The sequence below is a fragment of the Odontomachus brunneus genome, unplaced genomic scaffold, assembly GCF_010583005.1.
Source record: "Odontomachus brunneus isolate Ranch 3 - 2012 unplaced genomic scaffold, Obru_v1 Obru_scaffold_137, whole genome shotgun sequence".
Lineage (NCBI taxonomy): Eukaryota > Metazoa > Arthropoda > Insecta > Hymenoptera > Formicidae > Odontomachus > Odontomachus brunneus.
In genome coordinates, this window is record NW_022639587.1 from 727306 (window position 1) to 745693 (window position 18388).

Here is an 18388-nt window from a genome sequence, read left to right on the forward strand (position 1 = left end):
TCTCTCTCTCTCTCTCTCTCTCTCTCTCTCTCTCTCTCTCTCTCTCTCTCTCTCTCTCTCTCTCTGTCTATGTGGCGCTGTTGAGATCGATATACCGCTCGAACGAGCGGCAATATTTTAAATTGGTCGAAGCCCCCTCAGCCGATTAATACAACATACGACCAATCTCCGGGAAAACTCAGCCAAGCTCACAGTCCCTGCGCGCCACGCTAGGCTCGTTTCCACGCTCATTCGCATTACCAAGGAATTTCCATTAATTTCCCTCATTTTTTCCACCGACCCGAGAGCACGGACTTACATTAACTCACCCACCTACTCGCACTAATTAAAGTCAATATCGCCAAGTTTCGTATTAAACAATCGGTACCTGCCGTCTCGTATCGCGAGAACTCGAAAAAGTTTTCGCTCGCTGCGCTGCGATGTCGGGGACAGAGAACAGGGAAAGGAGAGAAGAGAGGTCGTGTCTACGGGCGGGAATAGCGCGAACGCGAACGCCAACGAGCAATCGATTCTCGAACTTCTTCCCGCCAGCAGCGGAAAGAAACGAATCAAGACGGCGCTCTTCTTACTTCCGTGTCGGTCGCCCGGCTCTCTCGAGCAGCTTTCGGAAATTATTCAACCTTCTCTTTCAACCGTCCCTCATTCTCTTTCTCCCATTCTGCCACCTTCTCCTGCTCCTGCAACTGCTCCTCTTCGCAAGCTTTATGAGCTCGGTGCCGGGGAGGGAGCGCGAGAGGGCGTATTAACATAAAGCGGATTCAATATCTGCGGATAAGAACTTAATTTAAATCCCCGGAATATCTTAGGGGATACAATATCGGATCACTCGGCGGGAAGACGAGACGAGACGTCTCGTGGCTCGCCGTCCGTTGTCACTCATCCCGTCCTCGGACTCCTCGAAGGATCTGGTATGGATGTAAATCGAGTTACCTCGTTAGGTCATTGTCGCCGAATTGGATTTGTCGCGGAGGCTGACTCGTGATTAGCCGAGGCGTTCGGAGCGCGCGGCTGCCCTTACGACAGCACAGCGTGCCATGGCTTTGGTCGTCGCTGCGAATTCGCCTGATGCGTTATGCCAAGGAACGTTATTATTCTGTTTGAGTCACGCCAAAGTGGGCGACGAGCTCGAAAAACGTTGATAACGCCGAGGTGATCAATACAATCACGCTCTGCTCTTTTTGTACTTCTTGTAGTGTAGACCTTAATAGATGTATGCTACTTTGTTTTATATATTTAGCGGGAAATCTAACTATAGATACATTGGGATTTTACTGCAAACTTTTCATATATTTTTGTAAGCTTCTAAATTTAGTTGTGAAGGTACAGCAATGTGTCCGAATTTGTTCGCCAGCGGAGCGAATATTATATATTCGGCGTGTACAGTGAGTTGCAAAATGGTTTAGACATAATGGAGTTGGGAGCTTAACGAACTGTCAAAATTGAGTCATTACCGACGTACTTACGCAATAACAGTAATAATAATAATATAATGAAGAACACTAAATAATAATAACACTAGTAATAATTAATAATATATAATTACTGGACAAGCCTGTTACACATATAATACACAGTAATGAGTCTCAATTTTGATAATCTAGTGAGCTCCTAATTTCATTATATCTAAATCGTGTTATAATCCACTGTACTACAAGCTACAGAACTTTCATGTTAAGCAAATGTTTACGCCAACTAATATATCTCAGAATATAATTTTCAATTCTTTCATCGTTTTTATTGTATTCTGACCCACACAAGTATCCACATCCGATTTCTATAAACTTGTAATATGTTGTATTTTAGGTCAAAATAACAGATACGTTTTTATTATATGTGCCTTTTCGCAAGTTTAAGGGGTGAAATACTTCTTTGAAAAAAATTTTCATTCGAAGGGAATATAATGAAAACTATAAGAGACAGAAAAAAATATTTTGAATAAAAGTTGAATGATTTGCAAAGTACTTTACAGATATTGTTTTAATAAGAATTATAATAAGAAGAAGTGGTGGGGAAAATATTAATAAAAAAATTATTTTTTCAAATAATTTCTGTATTCTTCAAATCATTCAACTTTTATTCAAAATATTTTTTTCTATCTCTTATAGTTTTCATTATAGTTTCCCTTCGAATGAAAAGAAAAAAACGATTTTCTTCAAAAGGGTATTTCACCTTTTAAACTTGCGAAAGGGCACATATAATAAAAAACATATTTGTTATTTTGATCTAAAATACAACATATTATAAGTTCATGAAAATCGGAGGTGGACACTTGTGTGGGTTTCCTTGTGAGTATAATAGCTCCAATTCACTGTTGCATGTATTTTCACTGTATAAAAGTATTAGTATTTTTGTGCAACTAATATGACAAACTTTGCAGAAAAAGTATTTTGTTGGTAAAGATTTTTTTAAATATAGTATCCATTAAAGAATGTCAAAGTGGGTGACGAATTCGGAAAATGTTGATAATATTGAAAGGTGATCGTTACTAACACGATTACTTTCTATTCTTTTCATATTTCTTGTATATATAGATCTGTGCTGCTTTGCTTTACCATATTTTTAGTGGGAAATTTAATCATATATATATATATATATATATATATATATATATATATATATAACTATAAAAAACTTTGTGGAAAAGAGTCAATACGTTGTCGGTAAATTCTTCAAGCATGGCATCCGCTTAAAGTACGTAAGAGCATTCCCTTAAAATCGCAAATAACGGGCGTTACACACGCACCTATGACCGCTGAAAGCTTATACAGCGCATGATATTTCGTGAAATGTATTTATCAACTGGTTGTAGTACTGTGGAATGTCGCATTTCCGTTTCATTGTTCGAGTCGCGACGAGGACAGGATCTCTTCGAGAGGAACGAAAATGAAACGAAAAGCAGGAGTTTATTGATTCGACCTGTGGCGGCGGCAGCGGTGCGGCTTCGAAATTGGTTGCTTTGCAAATTTCTCGTTCACTTTGGGAATCGATGCAATCGTGGTGGCGCACGTAGACTATTATTCCGTACAACAGCCGATAAGGACAAGAGATGCCGCACGCTGGTCACTGAATAATCGCGAAAATACTGTATTAGCCTTGTCATATAATTCAGGGATAAACGCGCTGAAATCGCGGCACGGAGATTCAACGTGTCATAAATAGAGGAGAATCCATGGTGCTACAAGCACAGTGGCGGCACGATAAGGATGGTATAAGAGAACGTAGATAACGATGGATTTGAGTAATCGAAGCTCTCGCGAGAACAAAACGCGTGGATATGCCGGCTGAATTACTTCGCAGCGCGGAGATCACTTACCGTGGCATTTGATTCGATTATTAACAGAACACATCGTTTGAAAAGCAATCAAAATTGTGTAAACGATTTTCTTCTCTCTTCTCTCTTTTTCTTCGCTATTTTTCTCCCTCTCTTTGTGTAGCTCTGGCCATTGAACTAACTGAACGTTATATTGCAAGTATTTTAAGCATATCGCCGAAAAAAGTAACGAAACAAATTCGACGCTTTTTTAATTGTTTTACACTGATCTAGAGAGTGTAACGCAGTTATTTTATAAGTTATTGACGAGCATGTTCAGTGAGTTTATATCGGAAATCGGTACATGGTTAAATCGATTTGAAAGCCCCGCTGGTAACTTCAGCTTCTTGCAGCGGCTCGTGATTAATAGGACGCTGCGTAGAATATCTTTCTACCGCGCGCGGGAGAAAATTGCCGGGATTAAAGATTCCGGAAATGTTGGCCGATCGTCGTTGTAGCTCGGTCGGCAACTCAGCCGTTTATATTGTTCCCGATATTCAATTACAAGGTTGCGAACTCTAATCGCGTGAGAGAAGTTAAAGGAAGTTTTAATGGTTTGTGATGGCGGCGAGGGTTTCAGTCAAAGGTCAGACATGGTCGGCAATCGAATTTTCAGTTGGGCGACATGCAACGCACATCACTGAATATTGGTCGTCGCCTGTACGCGCACGGGCAACGAAAAACCCCGACCGCGACGTCGACGATGGTCGATATTCAATTCGACGTTGATAAAATAATTCCTGATTTCGCACGCGTAGGAAGCGCTGTGCGTGCAAACTCGCGCGAATTTAACCGCACAATGCCCGGTGTCTCCTCATCACCCTATTCAAATAGACAGGCGTACGTAAATTTGGCAGCAACTTTAATAGTAGATTTATAAAGGATGTGTCTCTCCAGGGTGAGTGGTTCGTGATGCAGACATATTGATCACATAGAGTCACGAAACAGAAATGCGAGAGAAATTGTACGAATAGAGAAGAAAAAATAAAAAAAAAAACGTGATCAAAATTTGCTCAAATGACAGTACAGTAACAGTATCGAAAATCAGTGCCGATTCTGTATCGAATAATGAACGCAGCGATTCAAATAGACTTTCATGATTATCACGACATGAGACATTGGATAATGGAAACTACCATTTTCTTCACCTCGTTTTTGAGCACGCGCTTCTGCCTCGTACTTGTTATCTAAATTTCCGGTTGTCCTCACGATTATAACTGTCAGTCGAAGTTTGCGCGGCGCATCCGTCGGACGATACAATCGTGTAACGATCGTGATCGTTGCAAGTCGTACACAAGTTCCGGATTGTTTGGGCCGTCCGAATAGTCACTTGTGTGTGTCGCCAATTGCAGCTTCTCCATATAATTTTGGTCGTGACTGGAATCACGGAGCTCTCGGAACTCCCAACAGCGAAACGTTTTAATTGCGTAGTGGGAGGAATTTCATAGCCCGCGAGCGTGCAGTGGCAACGGGGTGAAAGGTCGCAACGCGCGCGCGACACACAATGAAAATGGATATATGCACGGTGGAATTTCCGTGGTCGCTAATCCATCATAATTTGTACGACCCCGACGAATCACCATCGCGGTTAATTACATGTACATATCAATGAGAATCTCTTAATATAATTTTGTTTGTGACGAATATTAAAAACGACATTGGCCCTCTCGTGCCGCGGCAAGATATGCAAATGCACGCCTTACCGGCTCGAGGAAAAGAATCTTAAGTCTTGCAAATTGAATCGGACCGGCTCAGTGGTCACGGTCCGTCACGAGTCAGACACAAGGGATAATGGACTGCCACGGCTACTGTCACTCCGCGTTTCAATATCATATTCACGTTCTTATCGGAACAATGCCGGTATAAATAGCATTCATCGAACTTTCCGATACTTATTAAAGTATTGAAGTCGCTGTCACGGGAATACCGCGAGAAGAGAAAGAGAAAGAGAGAGAGAGAGAGAGAGAGAGAGAGAGAGAGAGGGAGAAAGAGAGAAAGGGAGAGAAGAGGAGGAAGAATCTGCCAGGCGAGTGCGACGCATCGCTCAATCGACAATAACAGCGGGAGAAAAAGCCGCGCATCGGGAAAAATCTCGAGCGCGCGCGCATGCGAGAGAGCGCGACCGGCTTGGAGACCGCGGCTTTGATAGGAGCCATGGGAAAAGCGAGGGCGAAGAGAGAAGGAGATGGAGAGAGAGGGGGACGAGGAGAAGAAGGTGATGGAGAAGGTGAGCGTCGGAGTTCGGAAGACGAGTGGGAAACGAGCTGAGCATATACGTGCGAGGGAATAGTGGAGATTCCGCGGTTCTCGAGTATGCGGGCGAGAAACGAAAGAGAAAATAAGGGTAAAAAGGGAGCGAATTATTGGTCGACATGAAGAAAAACGAAGGACTGTGCGGGGACGCGGGGAAGGGGCGGGGGGAAATGATAGGAAGGCAGACAGCTGCGGAGAGACCGAGAGGACGAAAATAACGACGGAGAGAGAGTGAAAAGGTGAGGAGGAGAGAGGGAGGGAAGGAGAAACGAAGAGAGGACGAGGTGGAAGAAGAGACGAGCGACGAGAAGAGAGGAAGCAGAGAGGACGACGGTGAAGGAGAGAAGCAGGCTGAAAAAGAGATAGAGATAGAGACAGAGAAAGAGAGAGAGGAGAAAGAGAAGGTGAAGAAGAGAGGGATGACGTCGAAGGGCGAGAGGTGCAGCCGGGATGCTGCACGAGTAACGGAGAGGGGGAATCGATGTGTGGGTGAGACACTGGTGGGGATACTGGGCACCAATCAATAGACGCGCGGCGGCGCCCCACCTGTCAACGCGCGCGGAGATAAACACAGGTACCTGGACCGGTGTTTAACGGCACTGACGTATCAGGTGCACGATGATACGTCACACAGTGCGTCTACGTGCGTGCGTGTGTATGTGACGTGCCTGAGAGAGAGAGAGAGAGATAGGTAAATAGATAGACACACACACACACATGCACACAAACACACACATTCTCTCTCTCACACAAGCACACACACACACACACACACACACAAAGAGAGAGAGAGAGAGAGAGAGAGACACCCCAAGGGAGAGCCACGAAACTTCTGCCTTTTATTATCTCATCCTGCGCGCGATTCGTCGACGGAGATAAACGGAAGTATCTGTCCGTGTATTATGTGCATGGCGGAGTCTATATCGTTGCGCGGACAGACGCGACTTCCGCGTGCGCGCGTGCCACAGCTTTTGCGACAGTTGAACGAAGCCTTTTCGATTGCATAGAGCCGAGAGCGCATAGAGAAACGTAAGCAGTAAGGACGATATTTATATTCAGAAAAAGAAAGAGAGAGAGAGGGGGGAGGGGAGGGAGGGAGAGAGAGAGAGAATCCATAGACTTATAAAATGGACCGCGTACTTTTACGAGACTGATAATAAGATTAAAGGAAAGAGATATGCTAAATTGAATGCTTCCTCTGTCACACAGTACTATGGAAAGAGGTGATGTAGAGGAAATGAAAGAGAAAGAATGGAACAGTGAAAGAAAGCGAGAACGTATTGATTATGTGATCGCTTCTTTCCTCCTTCGTTCTTCCCATCAATTAGACAATTAGACAAGGAAACCATTTTACTCTCTATTGTCAACTCTTACTAATACTGACTTCATCCCTTCTACAGTAACGCGCATTCCATATAATTACGGTCAGAACTTCTAAGTCTTAACTCTTTAAGGCCCGACCATAGATTCGGATGGAATAAAATTTTTTTCTTTATAAAATATTCTTAAAAAGTTCTCCTGATAAAAAATCTTTTAGTCAGATAAAATAATCATCAGAATTACGATTTTCTGAATATACATAATTAGGTACATTCATATTTGTACGTGTGTATCCCAGCTGCAATATTTAACAAATCTTATAACTTATAATAAACAAACACAAAAATATCAACCTTCTAATTTTAAATGATATAGATAAAAAATTGAGAAAGGAAAGCTCACTTTTCCTTGTGCAGAACTTTACACAATATCGAGTGTCAACAATTCTGTTCTGCACACGGTCGTCATATTGGTTTGTTCAGCGGGAAATACGCTGTTTCATAGATTGGGACGAAGAGTTTGATGTAACTCTATCTAGAACGGATCGATAATATTATATCGACGGTATTATCACTTTGTCAATATAAATAATTTGGGGAGAGGACCCAAAGTGAATGTACGTAATTATCTACACTGGAGCTGGAAGGGTTAAGTTCATCTTCGGTTGCTGTACGGATCATATCACTGGTTATGGAGTGTGTAAAGATGAATTTAAGATAATCTTAAATATAAGACTATGAATGCCGCGGCTTAAGTAAACTGACTAAGCATAATTGATTATTCTTGATCTGTAAAGAGAATAATCGATGGTTGATGAATTTTGCTTAATACTCACAATTTTCTGCTTACCACGGCAGGCGCGCGCGTGCGAGCTAATAGGTCCATATTTTGCACACGAAGCGATCGCCGATCCGGGGAAATAGAGTCGAGCAGTCTGTGTTCCGGTTTTCACCGCGCACGGCAATATTCATCGTTTAATTATACGGTTGCGATCTAAATTAATCCGCTAGCTCTCGTCGGCCGGTAATAAGAATACGCCCGACTATAATAAGCATTCTCTCTCTCTCTCTCTCTCTACGCGGTGATTTACCGTCCAAGTTTTGTACGACGTCGTATTTAAGGGAGAGCCAATATATTCGTGCGCGCGCGAGTTTCCCAGGATGTGCATCATAAATACCTATATATCGCGTAGTGATATAGGTTTATCGCTAAAACTCGTCAAACTTCCGCCTTCGCCCGCCGGTCGCGCAACAACGCAGCGTGCATATTTAACCAGCGGGTTAGCCGCGAGAGCGACATTATTCTTTTTATTAATTTGCCAACGGCGTCTTATATATTTTAGTTACCTGTCCGGGGCTCGCGCGATAAGGTCGCGTGCGCGTGGCCTAAATTCGCGTGTAAATCTGGCGGCCGTAACGTTACCTCTTTTTCGCGCCACCGCGATTACGTGGTGGTCGGCGAAATTTTTGCAGCGCACGAATTTCCGCCGCCTCTGTGACATGGTAAATGAAGAGCGGGGTTAATTAATATTAGCTTAATGCGACGGTCCCGGAAATGCGGCGTTGCGGATTTTATTGTAATTACAATCCGGTTACACGGTTGTATTTTCGCTGACGCCGATTTTCGTCTCACCCGGGCGATACGGCAGTGGCCCGCTCGCGAAACAATTTTAATATCGACGAAGATATTCAGCAAATATTGGCGCGGCCGGCGAGAACGTGTTTGCGGAGAGCGAGCGGGGAAAAAAGGACAGAGAGAGAGAAAAAGAGAGAGAGAGAGAGAGAGAGAGAGAGAGAGACGAAGGGAAGAGAAATGAGCAAAACATATTAAATAGAGCACGAACCAAATACCGACAACCGTCCTTTTCAAGTATTTTAATCGAATGTTATTAGCCCGACGTAGACATCACGCGAGCCGTATCGCGATGGGCGCCTTTCAAACTAATTTCCCGTCTCGTCCTACGAAATTGCATCAAAGACATTAATCGCTTACAACACGGCCCAATTATTTGCTTTTGAATTAGATAGAATAAATTGAAACGTAAAATTGTCTATCATTATTATCTTTCATTGCTGTGTGTTTGAAAGTATATTAAAAAAAATTCCCGCTTGTGCAACTGAATAGAGACCAGGTGAAAGTTCGACGACGAAAAATGTTATCTTTGTTACCGCAATGGAAAACATGTGTCTGAACATTCAACTGTATATTAAGGGAACATGATACTTCAATATTTTACTGATGGAATGCTGACCTCTTTTCCTGCAAAATCACATTGCATAGAATCTGTTGCACAAAATTACAAATGCTTTTACATAAAGAAAGTAAAAATGAATTAGAGCATTGCTCAATATGTGGTGAAAACGAAAAATAATTTCAAAATTCACATTTCGAACTATCAGCGTAAATATTTGTCTGATAGAAAAGTCTTACAGTTCGAACATTCTAAACGTACGTTTGATTTGTTCAGGAACATTTAAAGAGCATTTTTGTGCGTTTATAAGTGAATTTACAAACTTAAAAATATACAAAAAGTTTTTAGATATATTTCTATACATGCGTAATTGTTTTCCGTTAAATATAGTATAAAACAGAGTAACGTATATTTACATACGATATACAAAAGATAAAATCTATAGAAAATAAGAAAAAGGTAGCATGATCTTTCATATTAATGCTTATTTGACGTGAAATTTTGACGATCGCGTTTACGTTATCGACATTTTTAGAGTTTGTCATCCACTTTGGCATTCGTTTAAAATTTAGTCGCAATAATAGGAAACAATTGACTGAGTGGAAACGTTTTACCTGAATCTTACTGTTCTTACAACCGAATTTCTCATCTGCTCTTACCAGGATCGTAACAGAAGATTCAATTACGCTAACAAAATTGTTTTTTCTATATATATTATTACCATTATTATTATTATTAACCTTATTGCAAGGAAAAGATGACGCGTTGTGATGGCTGCAATGGCTACCTTACTTGAGACAATATATATCCCAACTAGAAAAGTGCCAACTTTCTAGCTAGTAACTAGCTAGGAATTCTGATTACTGGTTAGTTTTTTCCCAGTTTTGACGACGTTTGCTTCGTCAGTAATTTTGGATAGTAAATCATGTTAGTTTTTTACCAGTTTCTAACGAGTTTTTTATTAGTTTCTAACCTAATCTTTTTTGTGTGAAAATTCTGTTAAATAGCTTTCATAGTTCGATGAATTTCGTTCTTTACATTGTTAAATATTATATTTTATTATTCAATATAAAAGTAACTCGTGTTTCAGAAGATCGAATCTTTTCAAACTTACTCATTATTGAGATGGTTGCAGCTTTATCTTTAATTACCATTTTGTACTGTCTAGTTTGTGACGAGTAACTTGAGAAATACTGGTCAAAAATACTGGCCAGTATTTTTCTGTCCTGTACAGTTACTACTTAATATATCTTAACGAGTAAAAATAAACCAGTTTCTGGCTAGTGACCAGTTTTCTTGGAAATTTTTCTACTTAGAATTATTAACAACTGTATTCCTCTTTATACGTTTAAAGGATTCAAATTGCAATAAATCGCTCTTTCTCTTTCTTTCTCCCTATCTCTAATTATCGAGCGTACGCATTGATGACGCACAATCCTCGTAATAGTAATCCACTTTCACCATCGTCCGCGCTGCATCGCGCTACACACGTGGCGAGATCTAAACATCTCGTTGAATTTTCAAAGGACAAAAATTCTGCTTGAACGAATTAAGTCTACAGGCAGATTATAACCGGGAGTACGTTTTCCGGGATATCAATTACGAGAAATTAGCGGTTCTATTGTGACGTGCATAATCGCTCCGTATCGTACGAATTACAATGAAGTTCTTTCCACCCCGTATCCCCGTGTGTGCAGCGAGCATAATGGCCGAGATTGCCGCTCGCGCTATCTCTTGTCCGTCTCTGTACGCTCGACGAGATAATAAAATTATGCGCCTCGTAAAACGACGGTACGCCTCGTGTCTTGACAGGCGTGCGCGAACGTTTAAAACGCGCTCGCGACGGAATCATCCGACGAGACATATGAAGCGGCGGATCGTTGACGAGATCAATATCCAATATTTAATAGCAACAGTTTTAATTGGAACACTGCTGCACTGTAAATCCAGTTTATATCGAAATGAAAGTACAGTTAAATAAAAAATATACGGTAATATCATAAAATCGCTGAGACACAATCACTTTGATGAACAATCTCTCTCTCTCTCTCTCTCTCCTCTGTTTTTGCCTCTCTCTTTCTCCCTTCTTTTATCGTACCGTCGCGCTCTTCGAGCGCGGATAAAGAATAAACAAACAAGATAAGCCGATGCTTCCTTTGCATTATATAATGTTAATATCGTGCTCACCTATATCGAATTCCTCTACGGAGCACTTCTGTGATTGTGTATAAGCGGGACGAAGAATGGAAATGTGTTTATCGTTCGGACGTGGGGACGATAACACGACAGTGTAATTTTCACGAGGGGAATTATTCTTTGTGCGGCGCATTGTCCGTCGCGTACAATGCCGAAGAGTTAATAACTGTATGGATTACGTACGATGCAATATCTCCGTGCACGCCGCTAAAGTATGAAATCACGTCGCGCGCGCGCGTGTCGTTGTGCCGCGATATCCTGTCCACTTCCAGTTTACTGTCGGCCGGGATTCCGGGCGGATCGTAATACTACTTTGTTTCAAACTTCCCACCGATATTTCACGAGGCGCGGCGCGAAACTACGAAATTAGATGCTCTCATGAAAGCAAAGAAAAATCCACGTGTGACGTGGAAGCAGGCAAGCAAGCAGACAGGCAGACAGGCAGGCAAAGCAAGTAAGCAAGCAAGCAGACTGGCAGGAGGACGGTTGACTAAATGGGTGGAAGAGGGAAGAAATGAAACGAGAAAAGGGGACGCTATAATATCCGTGTAACACTTCGAAGCGTATCTTATTCGCCGCGTGAAAAGTTCTCTCATTGCGCAGGCGGGGAAAAACAGTTCCCGGGCACGGCCCGACGTTCGGGCGTTACAACTTGGAAAGTCGTAACGAAAATTATTTCGATACAAGTTTGTCAATTCGCACGATTGCTCATGCCTCCTCGCCGCCCGTCCCTTCCCGTCCTCTTTCCGCCCACGGCCTTCACTCTGCGACTAACTCCGAAGAGAAGTGTACATTTTATAACGAAAATCTCCGTGCGCGGTCGACGCGGCTGGCTTACCAGCCTGATATTAATGGTAACGTCGGACGCTGGGAATAACGAAGACACAAAGTGCAGTATTCAGCGCTGACAGTTACTCGATTATACGATGCGCTGGCGCGCGCGCGCGCGCCCGCGTGCGTTAGCGCATCATCGATCACCTCATCGACAGCAACATCTGGAATATGCAATACATTTGACGTGAAATAAATAGCTTGATAAATGCGTGTTGCCGTATTATTTCTGCAGCTACGGCGACGTCGATGCTTTCAGCGCGCGATCGCCAGGATATATCGCGATATCTCTCTCGGAAAAGGATCCCGACTTCGCGTCCGCGCGAAACTTAACAAAACGCCGTTGAAGGATTTCCGTCCTTCGAGTGGATCTACCCGATTATCGGAAATCGCGGTGGTTTACGGTGAATTACATGAGAAGCGATAGTAACGGTACGTATTACCGACTATTAACGCCGAATGGATCGGTGTAATTGCGCGGGCCTCGTGTGCAGACGCCGCCTGAGCAGACGCCGACCCGTACCACTGCGTCGTGTGTGAGCCAGTAGTAAGCGGAGCGCCACACATCAGACATCCGATACAGGATGTCGCGTTGGATTATCACATTCGATTTCACGACAGGCGAGAGATAATCGTGTTTTGCCCCGCGACGTTTAGCAAGTTTGCGAATATGCGGCACCTTTCAAATAATTTCTGCTGCTGACAATATACAATCTCTCGTTCCTCCCCGATGGGACCTGAGATTCGCTTTTCTTTTTGCTACCAAGGTAAATGTTTCAATTTATAACAATTACAGCCGTTCTTCATAAATCAGTTGATATGGTTCGATATTCAACTACATACAGTTCGATACTCATATAAGAAATGTATGTTTGTTCTGAATATTATTTGTTGCAACAACTTTCGCGAATTAATCTTAAATATCTAAACACTAAAATGTTACGTGAACTTTAAATATATATAAATATTAAATATATATAAATTTTACCCAATTTATCTTCTTTTGCTCATAACTTGTGGAAAAATTGTCGAGATTTAATCCTTTTTTAAATTAAAGAATTACAGAGAAAAAAAAAGAAATTACAGAGGAATTATAATTCTATTAACATCTTTGCAGTACAATTAATATAATACAAATGAAATTGTAGTATTAACTTATTAGTAGTAGTAGTAACTTATTATAGAAATAATGGAGACTTGACGACCTATCTAATATAATATAATATAAATAAACTTTCAAATAATTACAATAATTTTGTAATAAAAAATTAAACGTTCAAAATTAATTATTATAATTAATAAACGTAATTAATAAAAATATAAGTAAAATAAAATTTAAATTTAAAATAATTTTAATTAAAACTGAGTGAAATAAGAAATAAAATTAAAATAAAATATCAGGACAAAAAATTAAATAAATTGAAATCTTATAAATAGCAAAATATAATACAAAACATTAAAATTCTAAATGTACAAGCTTTCTAATAAAATCAATGTTATCTAATATGTTTTGTCTAATACGAATATTATAAATTTATTATTTTTGTTATTAGTTTTTTACGAAAGTTACATCTAGTCAGCAATTGAGATATTTATTCACTTCAGTGCGGAATATTTTATTTAATAGAATACGTTCGCAATGAATCCGATTTGTTGATTCGTCGTTACGTATACAGATACGGCACACAGAATGGACGTTGTGTTACACGCGAAAGCGCTTAATTAGTTTCGTTATCTTCTGCTTTCAGGTGCCATTTTTGAGCAAGGTACCGACGAGGTACAGTCTGCCTTCAAGTTCGCGATGTTCAACCACAACCAGAACACTACAACTCGCAAGTTTGAGCTGCAAGCTTTCGTGGATGTAATTAATACCGCGGATGCCTACAAGCTCTCCCGCCTCAGTAAGTATGAGCCCTCCTACTTCTCTCTCCTCACGAAAACCGTTATTCAACTCACGTATCGCGCCGCGTGCAACATTCTTTCTCGCGAATTGCAGATATCCGCACGTCGACGGCGCGTACCCGGGGCGAAGAAAACTAAATCATAGACATTCACATACGCACATACACAGAGAGAAAGAGAGAGAGAGAGAGAGAGAGAGAGAGAGTGTGTGTGTGTGTGTGTATGTGCGCGAGAGAGAGAGACCGTTAAATATTTCATAGACATCTTCAAACGTCGCCGATCGTCGCTTTGTTCTCGTATACCCAATTCGATTCGAAATCGAGTGAGCCGAATTCCATCGCGAATATTCCTTCGGATTGTCCCGGCAATTTTTCACGACTACATTTAAAATGTCTGCGAGGAGGCGTCCACGAGGAGCGCGGGAATTTCGTTTCTGTCTCACGAGGGGTGGAAATCGATTTCGCGTTTTGTTCGCGATATCTGTACCGGTGTCAGGCGCGGTGACTTATCAACAATGCTGAGGCGCGTACGTGCCGGAAGCGCAACATCTCCGCACCATTGAATACGCCGCAACGGTCCGTGTCGGGTATGAAATAAGTAACATTTCGCTACTATAGCGCCGCAGATACTAATCTCGCCACCTCTCGGAGGCGAAACGTTTCCATTTTCCCAATGCTGTGAGGCACGTGCGCCCAACACAGAAAGACCTGGAATCTCTCTCTCTCTCTCTCTCTCTCTCTCTCTCTCTCTCTCTCTCTCTCATCCGCTCTCTCGCAATTGCTTGCTACGTAGAAAGCGTGGCCTAGTGGACAAAAGTCCTCCGATTAGCATCGATGCGATTTCGTGGAAGTCATCTCGAACACAAGACGGAAGCAGGCGACTTTGGTGGCGGTTTTTTGCGGCGTGTCCGCATGGAGAGCTTTGGCTCTCGAGGAGTCAAAGCGAGGTCATTTCTCGTGACTCCTTTTCGAAAACGACGATCGAAAGTTGATTTAGCCAGATTTCGTCGACCGATCGCGATTTTGTGATTAAACTCCGTTCAATCGTGCGATTAAGTTGGCGGAATTGTTTCATTGTTATGTTACTACGTGATTCGACATTCGCCCGCTCTCTCAATGGTGCCATCCAGCACTCAATGGTGTGAGAAGTTCCGGAATTATCCGAAGAGCCATTACATGTCACTTATCCTGATTTACGTCGGAGCGTAGCGGGCGTGAATTTTCACGATAACAGTTATCACGTTTGTAATGAAGATATAGCGTGCATTTTTCTTAACATTAACGGACACTTCATTCTGTCTGCCTGTTCATCGTATCATTTATAAATTTGATGATTATCCCTTTTACAACGATTGAAAAATAATGACAATGAGAACAAATATGATCGCGAGATATTACTATTTCTCGTCTACATTTGACTATATATAGGATGTTTGTTAATCTTAACATTGATACTAATTTAACACAATGGATTCAATCCCACCCTATTTTTTATTTTATATTATTCTTAAACTAATGGAACGAGAACTAATGGAACAAGAAATACATATATAGATTCCAAAACCGCCATTCAGCGAAGCATCGAAGTAAAGAAATATTGAAACTGACGTTCACAAAGGTATATATTGACCACTATGGATATATCTGACAATTTTTTTTCGCTCGTCAAAACTTTTGGCTGTCCTTCCTTGTCAACTCACAAATCTGGCAAGCCTACATCCTCGCTTAAAATGGACGACACTGCGTTCACTTGAAAATGCCTTTCCCTTCAGAATTCATCGACGTAGTTTCTCACTTTGTCGCTTGTCGCGTATATCCGAAATTCGAAAGAGCTGATCGAACGGCTTGGCCCCGACCGTTTGACGGCTTCTAACCAAGGGGCGTCGGTCCAATCGAGCTACACCGGTCTCCGGCTTTGAAGTCGACCGTTCTGCAGCGAGTAGAGGGACAAAGGGCACTCGGGTGCCAAAGATATCGGTGTCTCTCCTATCATCGACGAATTCGTAGTTATTGCGTCGCGCACTACAAAGAGATTTTACGATTGTAAGGTTACCCACGCAAATTTGTCCGGTTTGCGCGAAGCGCGTTTAATCTCCGATAATGAATTGCGGTATATATCGAGCGATTCATAGTCGCCCTATCTTTATTATATGGCAAATAATTCCGTGAGAGTACAGCGCTGGAGCACGCAGGATACTCCAGCGGATGTGCACTGCGAGATATACGAACGCGAGTAAACGCGATCTTTCGATTTGCGATAATAATCGCGGTACAACATGGGCATTAGTTCGCGGCGATTCTGCCGAGCGCATCCACGGCGATAATGCGCGACGTCATGGTGCGATTCTATTAACCCAAGAATTCGTGAATAGAATTCGCCGGTAACTTGGTTCATCGTGGATTCGTCGTGGCAACGTGAATATTTGGGCCAAGTCCAAGGGGCAGAGAGGCCGCGTTACGGTACTTAGCAAAGCTCCGTTAATTGTATTAACGTTGGTCGGTTCACCCGGATTAAGACCCTGTTATAATCCCGCAGCGAGACTGCTCTCTGCCCGCCAAATCTATTGCCGGGTCGCGTCCCGCCTAATGTTTCGGTCCGCCAAGATGACGGGTTGGCGGTGCTTCGCCGCTGCCAAGCGTGACGAAGAGCAAGGAGGTTTCCGTTAGTATTTATTTATATGATATACTGGATGCTTCTCAAGTACAATCTGATATTTTAGGAGTTGATTCTTGAAGTTATTTTATATAAAAAAATTTATATTAAGGAGAAAAGATTTCTATATGAATTGAAAAGATTTCTATCTATACAGATTTGCTGTTAAATATAATAAAACAAAGCAACACATATTCATGTAAGATCTATATGTACATACAAGAAATACGAAAAGAGGTTAGAGAGACTTTTTTGATGATCATCTCTACGTTATCAATATTTTTTGAGTTTGTCATTGACTTCAGTATTCCTTTAACACATGCTTTCAAAGAAGCAAAAATTTTGTAAAATTTTAATACTTTGTATCTCTGAAACGTTTTCGTATCAACATATATTGATATGAACTTTTCTTCTTAAATTAACTTCAAGAATCAATTCAAGTATTAGGCAGTACTACGGAAAAACTCTATAGAATACCTAGCGTATACATGCGGATTCAAGTGGCATATGATGACGATATTCGGAAATGATGAAAGTTGATCGCGCTTGGAATCACGTATTAATATCTACAAAAGTTACGAAATAACATCGACAATACGATTGCGGAAATTTAAGAGCGACGTATTGCTGCAGTTCCGATATATGCCACGCACGAACACGATCAAAGGTATTTACATCTCATAAATATCGTATTTCGCCAGATGGATCAATGGTTATTAATTATCCATCACGTGCGAAACGAGCACGTTGAATAGCAAATATCATCGCGAAATGGAGGAGAAACGGAAGAGCGCTCTTTCACGATGAAAGGAAAACAATTCGCCATATGATATTATCCTAAAAGACCTCTTCCCATTTCTCCCTTTCGCCTGACGCTCATCCAACTTTAAGCAGGCAGGACGCGAAGCGTTTCCTACAGCTTGCCTAGAAAATGACGGACAGGGAAAATCATAAAGTACACCAACTTCCCTTGCCGTGTACAACCGCGTGTATTTTCATTTCAATATATTTCATTCATATTCGCCGAGCATTGCGCGTGAAGCCGGATATAAAACAGCGAAGCATCTGGTGGAGTAGGTAAAACCAATCGGCGAGAGAGACAGAGAGAGAATATTCCCCTTCGACATATAAAATTGCTTTCTGTATGAAAGAGAGAGAGAGAGAGAGAGAGAGAGAGAGAGAGAGAGAGAGAGAGAAAGAAAGAAAAAGAGAGCAAGAACATTAATTTCTTATTATACGCGACGAATAGCGGGAATATCAAAGAACCGTAGTGAAATCATGGAAGAAATCTAAAATACGAAGGCGGAGAATATCGTTAAATAAATCTGCTGCCTCCCCCAAACCCCCTTAATATTTTCAATAACGTTCCCCGCGACGTTAGCACGCGAAATTCGGGCCAGACGGATTTCGGGAGGGTCGCGACTATCGAGGGTACCGAAAATTATTGCGGACGCAAGGACCGACGACGACGAAACGCAAGCGGGGAGTTTTTTCCGTTGAGAAATCACATAGTAGCAAGCGGGAATCCTGAGGGAGAATTTTCGCGGCGTGGTACGCTCGTCTTAGCGGAACGTAATAGCCATCTATCAACTTTCGGTGCATATCGTATAATATCCTGCAAGATCCTTTGGCCCGCGGGGGATGGGGGGAACTGGCAGGGGAGAGAGTAAGAGAGAGAGAGAGAGAGAGAGAGAGAGAGAGAGAGAGAGAGAGAGAGAGAGAGAGAGAGAGAG

The 18388-nt window shown here is 41.9% G+C and overlaps 1 protein-coding gene across 1 annotated transcript in view; it reads left to right on the forward strand.

Moving 5' to 3' along the window:
* LOC116850211 (glutamate receptor 1) overlaps positions 1-18388 on the forward strand; it is a 432489-nt gene that overhangs the window by 208168 nt on the left and 205933 nt on the right. The window contains exon 2 of the mRNA XM_032828214.1: positions 13850-14002. Within this exon, the coding sequence (XP_032684105.1) occupies positions 13850-14002 (153 nt within the window). The remainder of the gene's footprint in view (positions 1-13849; positions 14003-18388) is intronic.